General features: G+C 36.6%; 1 protein-coding gene across 1 annotated transcript in view; it reads right to left on the minus strand.

Annotated features, from left to right (window-relative positions):
* Positions 1-17,974, minus strand: part of LOC149305428 (thymocyte selection-associated high mobility group box protein TOX-like) — a 122,367-nt gene extending 104,393 nt beyond the window's left edge. Inside the window, exon 1 of the mRNA XM_089477431.1 lies at positions 17,873-17,974. Within this exon, the coding sequence (XP_089333557.1) occupies positions 17,873-17,974 (102 nt within the window). The remainder of the gene's footprint in view (positions 1-17,872) is intronic.
* Positions 17,975-23,882: the final 5,908 nt, after the last annotated feature.

Here is a 23,882-nt window from a genome sequence, read left to right on the forward strand (position 1 = left end):
TGGAAGTAAGGGGCCTAGCCTGATGGAAGAACTTGACTGACACGCACAGAGCCCTGACCTCAATCCCATTGGACACCTTTGGGATGAACTGGATTGATGTTTGCAAGCCAGGCCTTCTCGTTCAACATCAGTTCCTGACCTTACTCTACTGGACGAACGGGCACAAATTCCCACAGAAACACTCCAAAATCATATTAATGTTTATGTACTTAGAATGCAATGTCATAAAAGTCCCTGTTGGCGTAATGGTCCGGTGTCCCAATACTTTTGTCCATATAGTGTAGCTCTTTAAGAGCAGTTAATCATATGGGAATTAGAAGCACATTGTTTAAGGCTAATTTTCACCCAGGGATCCGTTTTTTTTCAAGCCGACCCTGTTTATAACATTAGAGCACAGTTATGTAATTTCCTTGATTCAGTGAGATAATGTAACCAATGCCAGTAAATATATATTTTTTAACCATCTGCTAATAGTAATTGGTGATTATACATCATGACCCAAATCCTGTATTATTTTCTCTCCTGCTAAATGTTTCTTTTTAATTTCCTATAATGTTAGTCTTCGATGATACTTAATAGGGATCAAAATATTGTATTTGCAAATGTTCAATATTAGCTCCTAAGCAAATTGGTTTAGGTCAAATGAGCCAAAATATAAAAATGAGATCACTAAATACTCCTGGCTTGATAGCTTAGTAATACATAATGTGCTCCTATCCAATCTGTACATTAAGCCTCTTGTGTGGCCTAGAGGCAGTCTCTTATGGCTGTACCCATTACACCGTCTCCATAGAAACTGACACATTTATTTCTTTAGATTAGTCTGCCACTGAAAATATTAATATAATGCAGTAAATGGGGATTTAATCTAATCTGTTGATGGTAGAATGAAGTAAGTAAAAAAAGTGGAGTGCCCCGTGGCATGAATCATTTATTGGCTCAAAACATTAACTAAACAATCCAGAATATTGTATATTCTTTTTGAGACTCCACACAACATGGTACAAAATATATTTTGCAGTAAATCTTTTACAAACTCAATTTAAACCGTATTTCATGTGTTTTTTTTTATACGTACAAAACCCTTCGTCCAAATAACGATTGCATTGTATTAATCAGAAAGCAATCAAACCATACAAGAGAAATCATGACAAAGGTGCATATGTATGGCTGAGCGGCTGATTCCACTTGATCTACTTTTCAAAACAAATGTAACATGGTCCATCTGTTCTGCTTTTCCTAAATTAACTTGAAAAGACCAGCTGTGTATTAAGAATATTTCTTGATAGTTAAGCCTGGAAGTCCTAGGTATATTGGATCAACTATAAGAACATTGTGCTGGCATTGCCAAGCTGACTTACTATTATCTTTTATTTACATAGACCTGATAATTTAAACAGTCCTTCTTACAGTGCATACATTCAAAGGGTATGACGAAACTAGAATTTACAGACTAATACAAACTTTGATATTAGGTAAAGAGGGTCCTGCTTGCAATCTAGATTTACTACAAAGCCATTTCACTATATAACTTAATAGTAACTGGATGCAAATCGACTGAGGCTAAGGGCACAGCTATGATTGCCTCTATATACATGATATCTACATTTATTTTAAAAATCATCAACTAAATAAGAGCCTAGGCCAACTTTAATGGTACCATGGGCAAGCCTCTCATGGTGCACCCCAGTCCCACAGCCCAGTCATACCTGCCACCTACAGTGATCCCTCCACAACACACTGGCTTCAAACATGGGTACAGCATGATGTGGGATGAAAACATAATGGGCCATGAACTGGCCCACTGCAAATGAGCATAGGGAAGTATTATTTCCCATCCAGGAAGAGGAGGTAGTATATTCTGCTTATAAATCTGTGTTGTGTGGAATCAGACCTGTAACATCAGCTCTTAAAGTGATATATGAATATACAAGAGCACTTCTATGATAATTACAGATTTATTTTGAAAACAGCATAACAGTACTCCAGCATGTTCAAATTCCTGTTAAAATTCAGATTTAATTTTTACTATTACTAAAGAACTTTACATCACCTCCCAGTCCCTGTATAGTTGTTTGTGGTATTTTGTACATTTATTGACATTTCACATTTATAAAACATAAGTATCACAACGTGTTTATTGTGGTGTATAATGCATGATGTAATGTTTTCATTGCAACCAGCCATAAATACTATTTTCCGATGTTTCAATAGTAAGTTGTGAAATGTTGATGGCAGAGATTTGAAACATTGTTGGTCAAGAAATTCAACTCCGTGTATTGATATTGATTCCTTATATTAGAAAGAACAATATCATTGAAAAATAGTTCTTACTGTATGTACATTGTAAACTTTAAAATCTGTAATTCGCATTTATTTGAAATTTTTAATTCTGACATACTGAATAATGTAGCCTTATACCAGGATATAAACCAAATGGGACTTGTTGGTGATCAGCATTATTCCACGGCAGACCATTTGTTTTATCATAGTGTATCGGTGGCAACATTTTCTAACCTCCAAATTTATACACGTGTTCATGTTCCAAAATATCAGCTATAATATGTCCCCTTAAATTGTATTGTAAATACTATATCTGTTAATTAAACTTAAATGTTAAGGTATCCCACAAAGTTGTTGAAAAGATATGAATCTCATAAACACAAGACATTTATTTGTGTTTATTTGGCTAGTGAAACTATGGTGACCTAACAGTCATCAACAATCTTTTGCTTCCAAATATTATATGTAAATTGTAATTTGTATTTTTCAGCAACCATAATAAAAAATGTAAACATGCAATCGTAACTCAATGTTATTAAAAAGGGGATAGGGTTTTCAATGTATCTTGTATGTAATGTCTACAGCTGTTTTTGTTTAGTATCATCTGTCAGCATTGTTCCTGAAAATGTAAACAAAAGGCCACCATTGTTAGTATTTTTATAAAGTACTGGCAACACTAATATATCGTACAGTGTGTGTATTTATGATTTAAATCTAGTATGTTTCTAACATTTCAATTACATCAAAATAACGTATTTTGTTATTCATATTTTACTGCTTATTATGTTTCCTCCTTTATTTAATGTCGTTGTGCATAATAATGACATTTTTTAAATGAATATCTCTAAATTGTAAGGATAAATATTTGACTTGTTACAAATTATGTTAATTAAATATAGCATTTTAAGAACCTGTAAAACATTAATCTGAGACTGTAGTGTTTCTATAGTGTTTCATGAACCAGATGAACATAGTTTTTTTTCTCACTATCTAAGTTTACAGAATGGATAACGGCATTATGCATTGTTGCAAACACTGATGTAGAGTTGGGCAACATAATACTCATCATTTCAACATATTACTAAGAAGTAAAAGTACAATCAATTACATAGTTTAAACAGGGATTACTCATCTACAGTGGCAAGTAAAAGACAGTTACTCCTTTTGAATTACCTGTTTTGTTTGTATTAATTGTTCATAAATTCTGATCTACATCTAAGTCACAAACATAGACAAACACAATGTGCTTAAGCCAATAGCACACAAACAATGATAACATTTCATGTATTTTGCAGTGCTGGTGTTAAAAAAGTGAACCCCTGAATTTAATAAATAATCGAACCTTCTTTCGGCAGCAATAACCTCAAACATTTTTGAGCTGCGGATCAGATCTGCACAACATTTAGGAGGAATGTTAGACCATTCTTCCTTGCATAACTGCTTAAGCTCAGCCATATTCCTAGGGTTTTTGGTGTGAATGGCTTTCTTCAGGTCATTCCACAGCACCTCTAATGGGTTAAGGTCTGGCCTCTGACTGGGCCACTCCAAAAGGCAGATTATCTTTTCAAACCATTCTATAGTAGACTTACTTTGATGCTTAGGGTTATTGTCCTGCTGCATTACACAATATCTGCTGAGTTTCAGCTAATGGACAGCCACCCCGACATGGTGGGTGATACCTTGATAAACTTGGGAATTCATTGATGACAAGCAGTCCAGACCCTGAGGCAGCAAAGCAGCCCTAAATCATGTTTCTCCCTCCACCATACTTTACCATTGGGATGATGTTTTCACGTGGATATGTGGTGCCCTTTTTACGCCATACTTAGTGCTGCTTGTTCTTCCTGAACAATTCAACCTTAGTTTCATAAACATTTTTCCAGTAGTGTTGTGGAGTGTCAAGGTACTTAGGCGAACAGCGATGTTAAGTTGGAGAGCACCAGCTTCTTCTGTGGTGTCCTGCCATGGGCTCCATGAAAAGTTTTCCAAATGGTAGACTCATGAACGGAAACAGAAATTCCTAGTAAGCCTTTGGCCATTACTCTATGGTTCTTTTATACCTCATTGAGCATTTTGCATTGTGCCTTTAAGAGTCATCTTGGCTGGGTGCCCAACTTTACGAATATGTAAACACTTTCCAAATTTATGCAAATCAACAATTCTTGATTGCAGGTCTTCTGAGATTTATTTTTTTGTGAGGCATGGTTCACATCAGCAGATGCTTCTTAAAAATAGCAAACTAAAAATGTATGAGTGTTTTTTTATATTTTATCAAAGTAGCTCAAAAACACACATCTGTTTCATTGATTGGACTCCAGGTTTGCTAATTCCTGACTCCAATAGACTTTTGTTGAAATGATTAGCCTAGGATTTCACAAACTTTTTCCAGCTTACACTGTAAATGTTTGAATGGTGTGTTCAATATGAAAAAGTACAATACAATAGTTTGTATGTTATTATTAGTTTGTTCATTATTGTAAATTGGATAAATATCATTCACTTACTTTTTCTTGCCACTATATCTATCTATATCACATGAATGTTACATATCAAGGCTAGAGAACCCTCCAGGCAGCTTTATGATTCATACAATTAGTCCTTGTAAGTCTATCATTCTTCACAGTGGTGAAAAAAGAAGTGGTTTTCACAGATAAAGTTACTCAAATAAAATTATCTTCTTTTTGGATTGGGTTTGGTGTGATATCTGCACACACATTTTTCAAATTCCTAATATATCTGCTAACCCATTCAAAACCCTTTATATGCAAAACCTAAGATGTTACTTCTAAGACAGATGGGGGTTCTCATGGAGTACAAACAATGTCTGCCATTCACATCAATTCATGGGAAAAACAGGCTAGGTTTTTAGTGCATGGTTTTGTGAAATTATATCACATTATAGTATAGGAGGACACAAAAACTGATGCCCTGTTTAATCAAAGGGATATCTTTCAAATATTTACTTTAAGAGATATGCAAAAGCAGGGATCACAGTAGCTGGTGCACATTCATGTAAAAGTAAAATGATATTTTTTTTGTGATATTTAGCTTACTACAAAGCTAATGGAGCAAAAGCTGGGTGTGCTTGGAGGGAAGGCGGTTTTGCACAACATTAATTTTCTCTTCTATCTACTACTCCACAGATTCTTTCTCTCTTCCACCATGGTTTCCTTATGTCGAAGCCTACACAATAATTGTGATTAACATAGTAAGGAATTTAAACATACACATGGCATACATAAGATATGACCAAGAGCTGACTAAAGTGAGTGTTTACATCAGGAAAAACAGGCAGACTAGATGGGCCTAAAGGTTATCTGCTGTCAACCTCTTGTTTATATGTATCTCTGATTATATTCATAGGATTCGTAATTATACACGCTTATACACACTTGTGTGCAAGATTTTTGACATGTGTACCATTTGTAATATGATGCCTTTTGATGTCTTAACACAACATATGAATATGAACACAAGAATAGTAGAAATTAGTTAAAAAAGGCAAACATATGCCATTGGTCTTCACAGGGCCGGCCCTATAATGGGGCAGACTGGGGCAATTGCCCCAGGCGGCACTTTAGAAGGGGCGGCACTTTGCCGCCCCAAGCGCTTTTTTTTTTTTTTTTTTTTGAAGCGGAGGAGAGAGAGAGGGGCACCGAGTGGTTTTCGCTTACCCGCTCGGCGCCCCTCTCTCTCTCTCCTCTGCGGCGAGTCTCCCTGTTCGGTCCCGGTGCCGGCTTGTAATGCAGAGCGCCGGAAGTGACGTCAATTTCCGGCGCTCAGCATTACAAGCCGGCACCGTGGCAGAGCAGGGAGACTCGCCGCAGGACTGTTTAAAGGTAAGTACCGGGGGGGGATCGTAGATTATGGCGTCGGCGAAGTTTAAAATGCCGCCCCCCCCCGGCGTCGGCGGGGGGGGGCGGCGTTTTAAACTTCGCCCCAGGCGGCGTTAAGTCTTCGGCCGGCCCTGGGTCTTCATAACACATAGTCAATGAAGTGAGATAACATTTTCCTATAACTCTTTGCTTAATTAACTCTCTAGAGCCATATATTTTAACAACTGATATTTCCATAGTATTCTGGACAAGAACAATCCCATCAAACATTTGCTTAGGTTTGCCTGGACGGTTCCCATCAGCTGCTGGTACAAATATAGCTTAGTTCATATTGGAACAAAATAAAACCCACTTTTCTCTAGCCTAATCTTCAGTAGAGATTTTGAGCAGATCACTAACATATTGAAGTTTTCCGATGCATATCAGCACATATTAGTGTTTGCTATTTACTAAAATAACCAGAAATTCAAACTTGTTGCAGCTTAGAAAAAAAAACCAGGAATAACATTTTAATATAATCCTTTTATATGATTAATAGTAGTTTCTACTTCGGCTGCGTATGTTTACCCTCATATATTACTTGCTTTTTTATCCATAACATATAAAATATATAAAGAAGTAACAGATACTGTGATCTTTAAACACGTTACCCGGTACTAGTCTATTCCTTTCTCTGATGTGCACTGATGATATACAATTAAAATATCAATTCACATTCCTACAGGATTGTCAATCAGTAGAAAAGTCTTTTTTGACAATATTCACTGAACTGTACTTGCTCAGCACTGAACAGGAACTGAAAAAGTAAAAGCTTTTGTTAATAGAAAAATAAATACAAAATATTTTTCCAAGGCTAAGCTCCATTTTAACTCATGATACTGTAATTTTATGGCTTTTAATAATAATAACATGTGTGAGATGCAAAATTCAAAGTTGTCCTTTGTATTCAGGAAAGAGTTTATGATTTCACATTTAGGGTGGTGAACAATATCATTCTAAAAAGACATGAAGAACATGAAGTGAGGCCAAGCTGGTACATGTGGCTTTGTCATTTAACAAGAATCCATCTCTGCATTTTGACAAAGATATAATAAATACAGTCAAATGTTATTTGGGATCGACAGACAGGCCATATTCACAGAAGCATGTGATTTGTTTTTTAAGGTTTTTTAACTTTTTTTAAAAAAAAGCTCTGTGTCTACATATCTACTCCCTTAATCTCCTGTAACAAGTTCTATTAAAAATCAATACAATACCGTTTAATAATTAAGTCAAGGTTGGGAAGTGTGTGGCTTTCCAGATGTTATTTCTTCCAACCCTAAGGATGATGGGAATCACAGTTGAAAATGCGATGGATATTTCTTACAACATATTCTGCACATTATACATTTCCTGTTAATGAACAACAGCTATTAACATTATTATGCATGTGTGTGTTTACAGTGCGTAATCAATACCTATTCTGCAATGACTACAAAAATTAATTAGTGAATACTTAACAAAGGCAGATTTCCAAACTACTTATGCATTTAGAAAAAAAATAATGTTCAGCTTGCGCTAGATAATTTTTAAAGGTTTCCAGCCATTAACTATTGACTAGTGTTTTTTTAAAGCACATAATTCAATATATTGTGAAATTTGCCCACACAGTTAGTGAACCTTATACTGAAAAGATGCAGATGCATCCTGACTGTTAACAATCATGACAAATTGCCTTGCTAATGAATGTTACACACTGAAAGTGCCATAACTGATTTAACTACAATTTTCCACTATCAGATGCAGAACGACTTGGGGACTCTAGCAGTGGTCCAATAACAAACAATGCCAAAGGCCTCTAGGGCCTAGGGCGCTATTAAATAACACAGCACACTATAAATTATGTCTCAATACTGTGTTTACCCAACAGCTTTATGAAAAGGATAAGACTAAAGTTACAAACGGTTTTCCGAAACACAGACATTTTGTTGTAGATCCAGCCTCAACATCTAGTACAGCCTAGTATTATTTTTCCAAGGCTCTACTTATATTTTTGCATTCCACTTTGAAATGTTCTTTTCTTTTGTCAATCACGTAGTTTGTGCAAAATTGGCAGAAGTTCAAACTTAAAGTGCCCCTATTCATTTTCTGCCTGGTAAACTAACATCAGTCTAATTCACTTTGGCCTCAGTTTTAACTACTTTCATGCCAGCTGGGTAAACAGCTATTTCCTTTGCAAGCCATTGTACATACGTCTTATTGTAACAGTGTTAAAGTTACAAGCAGATGAAAATGGATAAATGAATACATTAAAAGTTAAATCAAGGCTATGCTACTGACCGATAAATAATGTGTACTTTTTTGATCTTGATCTTAATGCGTTTTCTGTATCCAACAATACGTTTTATCTTATCATTGTTTCCGCATAAAGAAACAGCTGCTGAAATGCTTACCACTTCAACACTGGAAATTGCTTTCCAGAGGTTTTTTTTTTTCTATACCATAATATACTGTGTCATATCTCTATGACAATTGTATAAGAATGAAGGAAAGAAATTGTGTCAGATTCAAAATAATGATGTGTAAAAAAACAATGCGTGACAAGAAACTACAAACACAAGACCCAGTGCCAAAGACCTCTTGGATCGTACCTCCCTGTGCAGTACATTAACCCTTTCAGTTAGACGTCTGTCAAGGTAAATCTTACTATATAATAAGTGGGGGTTCTGAAGACATCTAAGACCCTGTATGTATTTTCTTTATTTGCAACATAAAAACAATTATCTGCATGCGGTTAACCACCATCACATCTTGAAGTACAACACATTCAGTTAACTATGTGTTTAAAATCTGTATATATGTAGCCTCTATAGACATAGATTTGCATTAATATTAAAAGCCTTGTGTTGCATGTTCAACATATGCCAATCAAATACAAACTAAATCAATGACATATGTGACCCTAGTAAACGCATTTCAGCTACGAGATCTTCAAACAACAAAATCATATTATAAATTCTGTAATACAGAGGACCACTGTGCCTGAAAACATTTAATGCTGTTATTTTTTTAAATATAATTTTATTTTCTGCTGTCACTTTAACTGAGGCTGCCTGTTCTGTGCAAGTTCAGCCACCAAAATGATTAAAACACAGGTGTGCATTATTACATTACTGTAACCAAATCAGAATGTGGGCTCATTTGATTTTAAGGTGATTGATTTGTTTATTAGTAATACAACACGGTATCATTAAAATGAGCAGCTGTACCTTAACATTGACACTGAATATAATAGTCTTTTTATAGGCACCATGGGAGTGGGATAGAAAGTGTTTATAGTAACTAGTCGTGATTAGGGCATTATGTGAATTTTACAAGGCAAGTTATTTATTATTATAATAAATAATACATTGTTGGTTATGATTAGTAGAAAATGTCAATGAAAAGAGTCAATTACTGATACACGAATTCATGAATCATAATGGTTACAATCACCTTCATTTCAGTGAAATAAAAAAGGAAAAGTTAATGAATAAAAAAATCCTTTTTTTTTTTTAACTCTAATCATGATCACATTGTAAAAATACATTATTGTACATTGTTTTTGTTGGCTTATATGCAAAAGTATATTTTTTTCCCCACATTTTTGTAATTACCACTACAACCAGCTCTGTAAAATTAGACTTTACAATACATTTCCAGAATGAAGCTTGTAAAAGCAACAGCATGATTTACTTCAAAAGCTTGAATCTGGCAAAGAAAAGATTAGGCCATTAGCCGAAGCAACTGAACACACAACTGAAAAGTCCATTATAAGTATTCTTTTATGCTCCGGCAGAAAGTCATTAACATAAAATAAATCATTAGCTTTGATATTAAGCCTCCACTGTGAAGAGGTTTTTTATTAATAGCGGTCATGTCTGCATCTGTCAAATGGTGAAATATATTCTTTTTGTGAAAAGAATGTCATCATTTTGCATTCACGATTTTTTTAGGGGGCAGAACCAGATCAAGGTTTAAATAATGTATAAGGCAGTAATCCTCAGATCCACATCTAAAAAAAAGAAAGAAAAAAATATATATGTCCATGTAGGCAGGACACATTTGTTTCGATCTGGAGGTCTGGCATTCTCATTTTTTTTCAGTGTTGTTTTTATAAAAAATGGGGAAATTAACTTATTTTAAACGGTTTGCAGACAATCAGGGCCTAATTCATAATATTGACAAATATTCCTGCATAGAGGCAATTGCACAGCGCCAGTAGTTACTATGATATCTTTGATCAAATACTTAATATATCAATAGGAACCACAGCGGAGCCTCCTCTAAAGCCTTTTAGGATCTTAGCCAAGGTTCTAAGATGCAAATAACAGTTTTAGAAGCTTAGTTGCCTAAACACACACATGCTGTGCTTTTAAAACATACCCATCCAAGGGAGGGAGAATGATTCAGTCATGGAAAAGCTAAGAGAATGTGGCAGTATGCTCAGTATGAATATGGTATATAGTTACATATATGGTATATGATAATGTACTTGTACTGATAGAGTGTTAATGGAGTGTCATAGCAAAAAATAGACAGCTGACTCTTCAAAGCAATTCTGCAAGCAGTCAGGACCATAAATGCATTAGAAAACCAGGACCTTTTAATATTGTGGCAAAAGAAAAGAAATTAAATGTTAGCACAAAAAAAGTCTCTGTAAGCTAAAAATTATAATTCTGTACATTAAACAAAATCATATTGAGAAGCAGCAGAAGCCATTAAAACAGACTTTTATGAACCCATCTCATATAATGTGATATTGATTTAAATGACAGAACACAAACCACGTACAAGATACATTAAATCAGTAAGTCATGGTTGAAAGGCATAAAATTATATTGTGCTGCTATAAATATAGATAATGTGCACTGAATAGCAATTTTAAGGTGGGGAGTGTAAATATTTTAAAATATAAAAAGTAAACATGTTTTTTTAAAATCTGAGAATTTAATGCACAGTAGTTTTTAAAGAAATGATAACGACTTCCTGGAAATCCTAATTAGGATACCCGCCTGGATTTTGATCTGTGAAATGTTGGAAGCTGTACATAAGCAAAACTGGGGCATGTGACTATGTGTATTGCTGCGGACAGTTTTGTCTCATGCATACTGGAGCATGTACTGCAAAATGCAAAGTCAAGCTGTCAAGTTGTTGATCTTAGAGAAACCAACCAACTTGCTGTTCCTGTGTGCCCTTTGAAATGTTATGTGTTATATAGCAGCGAACGCACCAAACTATCCCATCATTTGTTTGAACTCCTGGCCTAGTTTGTTTTTATTTAGATGCTCTTTTGGATCCACTTGATGGCAGTCAGTGTGACTAGAGCAGTATCTGTTATCTAGAGATGTCAACATGTATGCTCTTTTTCTGAAGGTGTAGTATGTTCTTCTATACAGTTTCAGTTTTTGGGACAGAGAGATTTCTCAAGATGTCTTAAAACTTGAAATAGCATTGAAAATATCCTAGGTTATTATCAAAAAGGCTGAGCCAGTTGGAACCCAATAAAATGCAAAAATAATTGAGATGAAGTATACCACAAAAACATCTAATTCTTTGTGGCTAGTTATAGTTTCCAGATGTTGGTTATTTTAACCCATCGACATGCATACTTTGTCCTGTAGCTACCCAGGAATAACATACAAATTTATTGTAGATGTTATGGTTCATTGTAATACAATAGTAGAAATAACAGACAAACACTGCTAAAATAACCTCTCTCTTTATCTACAATAAAAGGTATAGAAAACTATTTTAATTGTTCCAAATGGACACCTTCTCTACACCTTCTCGACCCCACAGTGATGTAGTTTGATTACAGTGAATTCAATAAAATAATTTATTACAAGGATCACCTTTGTAGCAGTAAAACATTCTCATAAGCTTCAATCAGTTTAGAATTGGGAGAAAATCTTATTTTCATCATGACAATATAAAAAGGCAGTATATAATAATATGGTATATTCATATACATAGTTGACTATAATACACTCCATGAAACTCATGACCCTTTTCCCTATGACAAAATTTATTTAGGCAGAGGCATATGGAAAAGTAAAATGGGTCACTTAACATTTATCCAAATGTACACTCTTGCCGCTACCACAGGGTGGACCCTTCCAAATAGGTAAACTAGACATGTGCATAAAACACTGATGTTGTAGGAAGCACCACCATGTCACCTAGGACATTAGAAAAAGCTAGAAATCCACATGACTTTTTTTTTCCATACAACAAATTGGGCTATGTTCCTGAATGATATGTATTCGAATCTCTATACATGTAGTATGTGGGAAAATAGGACATATAGGAAAGCAAGTAATATAATTTTGGTCAATTTATGGGTTGAGATGGCATCCCTGGGGAAAGCAGTTTATTCAGTACATTCTAACAGAACACTTACATGTGACTAAAATGCAGCTGTCTCAAAACATTAAAGATTAAAAAAGACCTAGAAAGTATTTTAACTGATAGTAGCAATAAACATTTTAATAGGCACTCCTCTTTAAGGATCTTTATTGATGGCTCCATATAGTTCTTGTTAGTCCTTTAAGCTTTTGTGTTTGGATCCTCACTGACATCCAGAATGGTATTTGAGGAAACTATACATGTCAGATCTGGGTCAACTGTGATTTAACTCATGGGCTCTAGACCATTCAGACTTTAACTTCACTGGAGACAAATGCTAATGTATGATGGCCATAATTTTCACATAATTCGGTGAGAATTCAAAAATTCTTAAGGAGATCAAAGTAAACTAGATTGTGTAAGTTTTAATTTTTGTTTGAGAATTGGCTGCTTTTTATGCCTTTTATGTCTATTTTGTGGTTGACACATTTAGTGATGCTAACACTGAATTCAAATATTATATGGCACCAGAGTTCCATCCTTGGCTACCATGGTGGCTCAACAAAGATGATCCTTAATTTCAAACTTTACAATGTATTATATTACCATGTTGTTTTGCCTGTAGAAAATATATAGATGTGAAATAGTGTTTCAAATTTGACTGGCAATATCAGAAATGTCTGTAATATGTGTTCATTATCCTAATGATGCGTAGTTCAAATAACCCAGTAGAATTCCTCATTGTCCCTGGAAAACTATGTTTAAGATGATGTACAAAGCAACAAAGCATAACATCCATAATTACCACACAGCAGAAAAGAAGCAAAGTAATGCAACAATATCATCAGCTCATTATGAAAGATGATGAGCTACTACAAGGATAAAAACATCAAAAGGCAAAGTGTCTGTTGGAATGATATTAAAGAGAAAGTAGTCTGTTTTCTTGTTTTAAAATGACTAAACCTGCTAGAAACTTTCATGGTTGTTTCTTCTATCCACCAAAAAAGCTGCTTCTCTGGTGAGAATGTTATTGGAACAGAAGATGGAAATGTAATTTACCCAGTCACTTTAAGGGGCCCACTGCAGGATGATTCTGCTAAAAGGAGAAATTCACTAAAGTTGGAGATTTTTCACTTTTGCGAGTTGTTTTTAAAAACATAAAAAAAATCAGTATTTATATCTTCAATTCAACTCTTGGTTGACTCCGTATCTATTTGAGACACTGATGAGTCCCTTCGAAATGTTTCTGTGAGTTTCTGTCAGTTGCGCAACTTGCAGAAAAACTCTTAACGATTAGGATGACCACCTTCACCTGCAAGGAAGTTCTTTACAAATGCTGGTCAGCATTATATGAAATATATATGTCGTGGACAAATTGCTGAACATGGTCGCCCTACTTGGAACCCAGTCCTTTCAATGTTTTAACAAATTGTGCATATGTGTTCAGTTGAGATATATGAAACTCAACTGTTTCACTTAACGGTTTCCACAAGTATAATTGGTGATGGACTTGGGGATTGATTAATTCACAAGGGATTAACTGTGTATTTCTTTGACATCAATTCAACCTCTAGTATTAAATCACTCATTATTTTATTTAGATGTTTGCTGCATAATAAGATATACTGGTTTATTTTTAGAGAATACTACATACCAAGAAAAAAAATAGATTTTTTCCAGAAATATAGGATTATTTAAATACAAGGCTACTACTAGTTTTAGAGTCATGTCCCTTAAAAAATAAGAAATGTGAATGCTGAATTATTATTTTCTTCTTAAATACTCCAAAGTGAAGCTATTAAAACAAATCCTAGACCTCTGTAAGATATTTGGAAAAGATAAAATACTTGAGTATATCCAAACTACTATGGGTAGTGCAGTAATTAAACTGGAAATACCATTTTGGCCAGCATTTCGGCATTAAGAAGAAATTCCAGTTTGCAACAAACTTGGATCAATATCAAAACATGTCATATGTGAAGATGTTTAATAATGTTTACACATCACCCCATTTATCCACAAACGTAATCTGACACTATAATGGCATGTTTTAGAAATAACAGTAAATAAAAAAAAATGTTAAAAAATCATTCCAGCATGATAATTCTTAAAGCATGTCAAGATACCATAATATACTGTAGATATCAAGGATACATGATATGGATTTACTCTCAAATGATTTCCTTATTAGCATTACATAATATATGGGGAAATAGTTGGGCGACTAAAATGCACCCTAGCTATAAATGTTTGCTGTTTTGCAGTCCAAAGATCATTGGCACTGCAGTTTCCATTGGAAAGTTGAAGTGCATCTCCACACGCTTTCATTACCCCGAGAGGTAAAATATCTGTATGGCTGGAAAGTGAAGGGGTTGTAGACTTCATTTTCTCTTGAAGGAGCTAAGCACGCACAATCTAGTGCACATTTCTTTGAGGCTCACCATAGGGAGTAGGAAAGACCATTATTTTCTCTTCCACTGAAGGCAGGGGTCAGGCTCCCTCTCATCAGTGAGACTAACATGTGCTAGAAGTGTCAAAATATCATTAGCCTACCATCATTTTTATGTGAAGAGATATTCCATAACACATAAAAACATTGTACAAATACAAAACCCAAACAGCCTCGCAACTTTCAATGGACATGGAAAAACTAAATAAAAAGACACTGGATTATTTATAAAGCAATCTGGGCAGGTCTGCTGAATAGCTACATCAATCTCAATGTGGCGGGTGTCTTTGTCAATCTTTGCTTTGGATTTATTGTTAACTCAGTCGCTGTGGAACACGATGCTTAAAGAATCCTTGTATTGATTAGTGGTTGCTATTTGATAGTTCTACAAATGTCTGACAACTACCCCTCCAGCTAAGAACACCACAAGGTGTCTAAGTCTGTTTGTCCAGTCTAGCATCAAATCCTGCTGCTTCTTCTAATGCTAGCCAACCAATTTTGATGTATTTACTGTGAGATGATACAGAACTGCTTAATGCTTTAGATATTTTAGGTCAGAAGGTTAATAAAGCAAGCATAGCAGGAAGCAACTGTTATCTATTTCAGACAAAAAGGACTATGCTTAAATATCACACATTACTAACATATTTTTTAAAGTCGTGTAACACAAAATAAATTTATCTATATATTTATATATATATATATATTTGTGTTCAAAATTAATAGCTATGTTGGCCCATAATGTGATGCATAGTATTTTCTGTGGCATATTAGAAGCACTTTATTTTCAAATGTTTCAGTTTTAAAGAATTACAAAGAAATTACACTAGCTGACTAATGCTGATCCATTTATAGAAACAAAGTATTCACATATCATTTTTCTATCATCAGTATAGAATTACCCTTAGTAGCACAAAAAAAAAAGACAAAAACCCTACATTTATAGCACACTGCTTGATTAGAAGATTTGCTGAAACAAATATCACATAAATTGTTAATGACATGTTTACAAGCTGTGTCTTTGTAGAAGGGTGCATTAAAGGCCATTTCCCTCAGCCTATTAATCACAAATGATAAACTATCATAAATTTCTCATTATAGTAGCAAAATTTACAGGCATAACTTACTAAAAAAAAAAGTTACTTTTGGTTGCAATTTATTTTTAATAAGCGTGTGTTGAGTGAGTGTATTGTATGTAATATCATTTGCATTCAGTTTGTGACTTTTATGGATATATTGTATGCATATATTGTGCTTCTCTATTATCTAAATAAATCACACAGCATTTTAGTACAGATACTGTACTAATATATATATATATATATATATATATATATATATATATATATATATTCTATAGCATTTTTACCACTACATTGTACATTTGTCTCTTTCTTCTCTATATAATTTTAGACCACATGAGTGTGGTGTGCATGCATATTCAGTATCCTCTATGAATGATCTATAACAATAATTATACTGGGTTTACAATTGCAGCTCTGTAATGTGTTAAGTCGATAAATATAGAGATGAAAGAAGTGGTGTAGAATGTGTACTATGTTTCATTTTTATGATGCTGTCATTAAAAACCATCACTTATATATTAGGCAATAATGTTAAAGGAATAAGAACAGACACATTGTTTAGAGAATAGGCATGGAATATATTCACTGAATAACTGGGTATAATTATTGTTTATACAAAGTAGGTTTTTATATAGACAAAGGATCTGAATTTCATTATTAGATTACAAGATACAGATTTACAAGGTTAATGATCAACTAGTAATTGTAATAATAATAATAATAATAATAATTCTCAAAACATTTTTGCAAAAATAAAAGCACATTGAAAGCATGGAAATATCCCATAAGGTATTAAACAGAAGTCACTGTGAAAGTAAAGAAATACTTTATATGGATTATTGTCATTCTAGCAATTAGATGATTAAGACTCCAAGAGCTCCCACTCACCATCAATATCAAACTTTTAGTGCAAAAAAAACCCTGTTAAGCACAAGACTTTTTTGAATCGATGTTAAAGTGCCAAATGCTAGGTTTAGTCATATTTTTATCAAAATTAGTCACCCTCAATTCACACACAAGCTTACTATATTCAGTAAAGCAGATAGTAAAAGCCCACTGCTCATCAGTTGACAGTACTGTTTCACCTTTTGTTACCAGGTCTAAAATTAAATAACCCCATTAATTAAACCTAATTCTCATGTATCACTTAATGTACTTACTAGAAGTGCATTACTTTAGCAAGTATCCAACCAGATAAAAGAAATGATTACAGCCATTGGAAAAAATAAAAAAGGCAGGTAACTGGATACCTACTACCCTAAACACTAAGTCATGATTGAAACATCAGAGGCCATGTGGTCACTTGCCCTATACCCAGTGTTAAATGGCTACTGTTTACATAACCTTCTGCAACAATGTCACCACTCTAGACAGCACCTGTGCAGCTGTCACATCCCAAGTCACAAAAGACCCAATGACCCAATGTATTATTTGTTAAGAACACTGACCAATTCAGAGAACACTGGACAAACCTGGACTCTTTTGAAGTTATGGATCATTTTATAATGACTGGAGACTAAGAAGAACGGAGGTAAGGGACACCTATGATGTCTGTGAAGTATCAAGGACTTAACTCCTTGAGTCCCAGAAGGGGGGCAAGTAAATCGTTTTGGCACTCAAAAGGTTAATGGGAGGTTATGTGACTTCACCTCCCCCAACACTGCACCTTAACATAGACCCTCCAGCACATCATCCACACTGTGTCCAAGCTATAGAAAGAAGAATCGTGTGCTTGCAGCTGTATGTTGCGTTTACAGAGATGTATACTGCTTTGTGTGCATGCATATAAGAAAAGTAAACAAAATGGACAGATAATAAGGGTACAAAATCGGATAAAAAATAAAAAAAATCACCTTGTTGCAATAGTAGGGATCCAAGCAGGGAGAAGGTCCCAAACAGGGGGTATCAGGAACTGCAGCAGGCTGAGCTGCTGGTGGGTAAAATCTTACATCCATTTAAACATCAAGTTAACTCCTTTTAAACTCCTTTCTTGTTTCTATGTTCAACAGCAGAAATAAATTAAAAAAAGCAAAACAAAAAAACGATGGTTTCAAGATCCAGGCAGGGGTATCTCAGATTGAATTAAACCAGCACCTTTCTCCTTCACATCCGTTTGCGGTTAAGACACAGACCAAACCGATTTCAATAAACTCCCCAGAAGGCACGAGCCTGCAAAGATGATGAGAGCAGCTCAATCAAATCTACGGCAAGTCAGGAAACAAAAAGTAGTAATTCTCTTGGTCTCCGTAGTTGTGCGTCTGCCTGCTTCTACTCCTGCTTTGTCCAGTTGTGCAATTCTCTAAGTTGCTCTACTGTTGTTTTTTCTCTCCTTTGCAGAGGAAACAGAAAGAGAAGGGGATCTATCTCTCCCCAGCCATCGGAATGGCTGCCCCGTGCTCTGTTAAAGGAGGAGGGACAGTGTATGTGTGTCTGTGTGTGTGTATGTATGTATGAGTGTGTTTTCATTTATTAGACACGTTGGATCTGTTGACCAGTGCAGCGCCACCTACTGGTAAAAGATAACTTTCCCTTTGTCTTGAGAACACACTCCGTTTCTATGTATTTTCTGGTAACTATCTAATCTCACAATACGTATGATATTCATATATCCCTTTCTGACAGACATATGAACAGAAATATGATTTATGTTTAAATGAATACATTTTTAATTACACAAATGCTGTCAGAATTAATAAAAAATGGACAATGTCCCCAGAAGCATTTTCTACAATATAGTATGCATAGAACATTTTTTATTCTCCGTGCAACTTTTTGTTTCACAATAGAAAAAAACAAACAGGAAAAGAGTGATTGTAATTTATATTGCAGTAAGCTAAAAATGGCACACAGGATCTTTGCATTGCTTTGCTATTAACATAAATCTTAGAACTAGCCTTTCCAAATTCTATTTTGACTTTGTGGACAAAAACATATTTATTGTACATAGGTACAAACATTGTGATTGCTAATGCATATGTTAACGAATCCATATTGAATGGAATAAATGTGCAGAGGCAGGGCCGAACTGGGGACGACTTGAACCAAATGACATTAGTTCAGCCATTGGCTGAATACGCATGGACATAGTCGCACATTATGGTTTTAATCTTTCACAGAATGCAGCTGGGCATATTCAACCAGCAGCCACTCACTGCAGCACCTGATCTGCAGTTCCAGCAGCGGATCAGGTAAGCATTGGGGTGGGCAGCCAACCATTAGCCCTTCAGGCATTTGCCAGGTGGCCTATGCGGGCCTGTCCAAAGGCTTTTCAACCATGTGGACTGTGTTAGGCTAGGTTTCCACTTGTTTTTTTTTTTGCTAAAAACGCCCATAAAAACGCCAATTCAGCCACACGACGTTTTTTTAGTGAAAAAACGCTGCGGCCAGATGTTAGCTGTTCTTCAATAGGAAATCGCAGAATGCCATATCCACTTGGCGTTTTTCTGTTTGGCGTTTTTTCAGTCCTCGCTGGCGTTTTTCTGCTTTTTTGGGCTCTGTGGCAGTTTTTCAAAATCGCAGCATGTTGACACTCTGGCGTTTTTTGCAAGGAAATCTTGGCGTTTTTCTCCAATAGAAGTCTATGGGAGAGAAAAAACGCCATGAAAAAGCCATGTGGGTTTTGCCTTGGCGTTTTTTATGGCGTTTTTTTCCACAGTTACAATGCAGAGGATGGACCCAGTATCTGTGTGTCCTACGAGAAATAAGCTGGAAACAAACAGTTTCACACAAAACAAAGTTCATATTGAATTTTACACCATTTGGAACAAACATGCCATTACAAACAAACCAACTGGATCCTGCGTGCCAAAAGCAACAGCAAACTATTTGAACCATCATTTGGGGCCAATCTTCCTAGAGGAGCAGACATTCGGAATAAAGCATGCCTTACAAACCACAGAAAAGAGACAAAAGGGTCCGCCGGGGCTTGTTTAAGTAGAACTCTACCAAGGAAATTACATCAGGAGGGGGCAGATACTTGCCATTTATCCTAATCCCTTTTAGCTGGGTGAAAATTCCAACGTGTAAAGGCTGGAAAAACTGACTAAGGTCAAAAAAGCAATTTCCACAGAAAGGCTAAAACGCCAGAAAAAACGCCAGAAAAAACGCCAAAACGCAGGAGAATGCAGTGGCAGTTTTCTTGGCGTTTTTCATCAAGAAAAAAACGCAGGACAAAAACCCAAGTGGAAACCTAGCCTTACAAATACAAAAGTCATTGGTCCTCATGATCTTCAAACAGGGTGTTCTAGGACAGGAGTTGTTACTAGACTTGTGCATTCGTCTTCGGGCGAACATGAAAACGAACACGAAGAGTGCATTTTCGTGTTTGTTCCGAAGACATGAAGAAGAGAATATAGCGGCGGTAAAACGTAGACAAAGAATCTTCATGATCGTCTTCGTCTACTAATCTCCCTGGTCCCTTCCCCATCTAGCCTACCTTATCTTCGCAGCATCGCAAGAGTTGATAGAAGCGGAAATCCGTAGGTTCGCTGTCAGGGGTTAAAGGGCAGTGCAAGTGAGCCTATTGGTCGCCTGCAGGGACCTCCTCTGGCATCAACCAATTGGTTAACCCCTGCGATGCTGCGTAAGATAATGGGAGCGGAAATCCGTAGGTTAAAGGTGCAACAGTTAAAAGTCCGTACGAGTGACCAATAAAGTCGCTTGTACGGACATTTAACTGATAGAGCAAGGAGAACAGTGGTCTCTGCCGGACCTGCAGAGTTGCTGCATTAGGATTTTAAAAGTCTGTACGTACGACTCGTACATTTAAACTCCTGGCACCAAAGCTGCTGCGTAGTCCATACCGCGTTAACCCCGTAGAATGTCCCCGAATATTCGCCCTGAAGAGAAGACAGGAACGGGCGAATATTTGCGGAATACGAAGATTTTTTTTGGCCAAAGACAAACACTAGGACCTCCCTGGTGCCCAAGTCAGGCCTTAAGTGTTCTGGTGCCCTGTGCCGACTACTCCTGTGGCGCCCCCATCCCCAAAAAGGAAAGGTAAAAAATCTTGTCACAAATCTCCCCTTTCTCACTATCTACCTCCTCTGCCCCTTCTCACTGCCTTCCCCCCTCTGTCCCATCTCACTGCCCCCCCTTTAAGCCATCTCACTGCCTCCCCTCTGCCCCTTCTCACTGCCCCCCCAGCCCCTTCTCACTGCCTTCCCCTCACAGCCTTACCCTACTTCTCATTATCCTTACTTACCTTGTTGAGTCCTGCGGTTGGAGGTGTCCGTCTTCTCGCTCTGCCGCTCTGGATGTTAAATAAAGTTAAAACAATCAAAAAAACCCCAATGCTTTAATTTAAGTCCTGGGCAGGGGCACCGAGCGGTTGCGCGTGAAGTTTTTAGCAACCACTCGGCGCCCCTCACTCTCCGTGACTCCGTCGGAGCCGGAGCCGGCGTTTCATGCTGAGCGCCGGAATATGACATCATCAAGAGAACATACTCTCTATGGCAAATGAGATTGGAAGCCAAGACAGAAGCTAGCCAGCTGGTAGAACTACAGAAAGGTGTGAAGATTAAGAACCTACTGGAAAAATTTAAGGGCCTAACTCAATCTGAACTTCTAAACAAAGGAGATACACAAGAGAAGCAGATGCTAACAAAGGTAAATGCTCTGTTCTCCAAAGAACCCTCCAAGGTGTACTCCCAACTGCAGTGCAACAACAACACAGTAACATCAGAAACTGAGCGTTACTGAAAGGACATATGGGAGAAAGAAAAAAAACACACATAACACCAAGGCAAAGTGGCTCCGGGAGAGCAGACCACAGCAATCTCCCAGAACAGGAACCAGTTACCCTCACAGTAACAGACATCCAACAGCAAGTTAATAACATGAAGAGCTGGACAGCACTTGGTCCAGATATGGTCAGTACCTACTGGCTGAAAAAACTGACAGCAGTATATCAACACCTAGCAGCACAGATGAACCACCTGCTACCAACAGGCTTCCATACAGACAGTTCTGATCATAAAAGACCCCCATAAGGGTACAACACCTGCCAATAACATGCCTGCCCACAACGTGGAAAGTACAATCAGGCATCATAACCACCAAGCTAAGGACAACATGGGCTAGTACATGAGCACAGCTCAGAAGGGCATTGGGAACAACACTGGAGGCCTAAAAACACCAACTGCTCATAGACAGGGCAGTTGCCCAAAACTCAAAGTCTAGACAGACCAACCTGAGCACAGCCAGGATGTACTACAGGAAAGCTTACGAGTCCATGCCACAAACATGGATCTGTGACTGTCTGGAGCTATTCAAAGTCAACAGGACACTAAGGACCTGCCTCAAGAACTCAGTAGGAGTCTGGAAAACAACACTGCTGGCACAAGTGACCATCAAGTCTGGCATATAATGAGATGATGTGCTTTGTATAGGCTTAAATTCCCTCAGCCAGCTAATCAGAAGGACTGGATACGGGTACAAGTTCAAGAGTGGAACTACTGTCAGCCACCTCCTCCACATGGATGACATCAAGAGTAAATGAAAAAGTGACTCGCTGATCCACCTGACACGGATTTACAGTGAAGCCATTAGGATGTCATTCGGACTGGAAAAGTGCTTGTGGTAAAAAAAGAGGGACAATACTTAATCAGATTGAATTACCAGCAGGCCACATAGCAGACATACAGACCAGCTATAAGTATCTTGGTATCCAACAGTCACATGGGAACCACAATGTGGTGGCTAAGAGCACGGCAACATCCAAGTAGCATTAAAGGATAAAGCAGTTCCCAGCTCAATGTGAAGAACAAGATCCGCACCATCAACACATACGCCTTACTGGTCATCAGGTTCCATGCCAGCATAGTAAAATATTTGGCTGTAACAGAAGGCAGTTTGTTCACCAAAGGGCTGGGGAGCGTTAGAAGAATGACTGTTTACCCGCAACAGTGAAGCATGGTGGAGTTTCCTTCGTATGCCTGCATTTCTGGTGATTTGGTCAGAATTAATGGTCTCCTCAATGCTTCCCAGAACATTATCCTAGATTTTGTTTCCCATAATTTACACCTTTCTTTTTACCCAATCCAATTTTGGGAAAATTAAAATAAAATTTCAATGCAAAGAAACACAAAATATATTGAAATTTTTTTTAGATAGATAATATCGAAAACAGTACTGCCAGTAACATGTAAAATGCCTTCTTAGACAAATATAAAGACAAGCAAAAAGATAATCCTTTGAACTGTCATAAAGGTTAGTTTTGGAGGTTAAGAAAAGGCAAAATAGTTTGTTGAGACAAAGTAATGGATAAAAGTATCATGTTAAGAGACTGGTTTGTGATAACACTGCAGCATGAGTATAAAGAGGTGTACCTAACAGTGAAATATAGATAAAAGTCTGAAGAATAAAGTACATTGACAGTTCAACATTTTCTGGTTTAATAGAACTGAGCTTCTAGCAATAAGTCAAGTTCTAGAAAAACATACTGTAGTAATGAGATAGAGAAATCAATTTGGAAAGATGATAAAGGGACAATGATAAATAGGAATGGTCTGAGCAAGACAGTAAAGATTTCTACAGATGTACTGAAAGAGATCAGCAGAACTATAAAAACTAACAAATGCGGTTCCGTGAAAATTATACTTTTTTTGGAGGCATGGCTTGCTTTGTATATTTAACATGTTATTACAGATATGGAATACAAATGTTAAGACATATAGTTACCATCATTTTCTTTACATATATTAAATGTATCTATTTCTAGGGGAAAATCTCTAGCAGGGCCGGCGGTACCTATAGGCAAGGTAGATCTACGTGGTGCCCCCACATAGATCTGCTGGAAGAGCAGGGCCAGTTGGGGAGATCATGGATCTCCCTCTAACCGCCCCTAAATAAAGGGAGCACAAG

This window comes from Sceloporus occidentalis, unplaced genomic scaffold (genome assembly GCF_023333645.1).
Source record: "Sceloporus occidentalis isolate IW3139 unplaced genomic scaffold, rSceOcc1.0.p SCAF_11, whole genome shotgun sequence".
NCBI classification, from domain to species: Eukaryota; Metazoa; Chordata; class Lepidosauria; order Squamata; family Phrynosomatidae; genus Sceloporus; species Sceloporus occidentalis.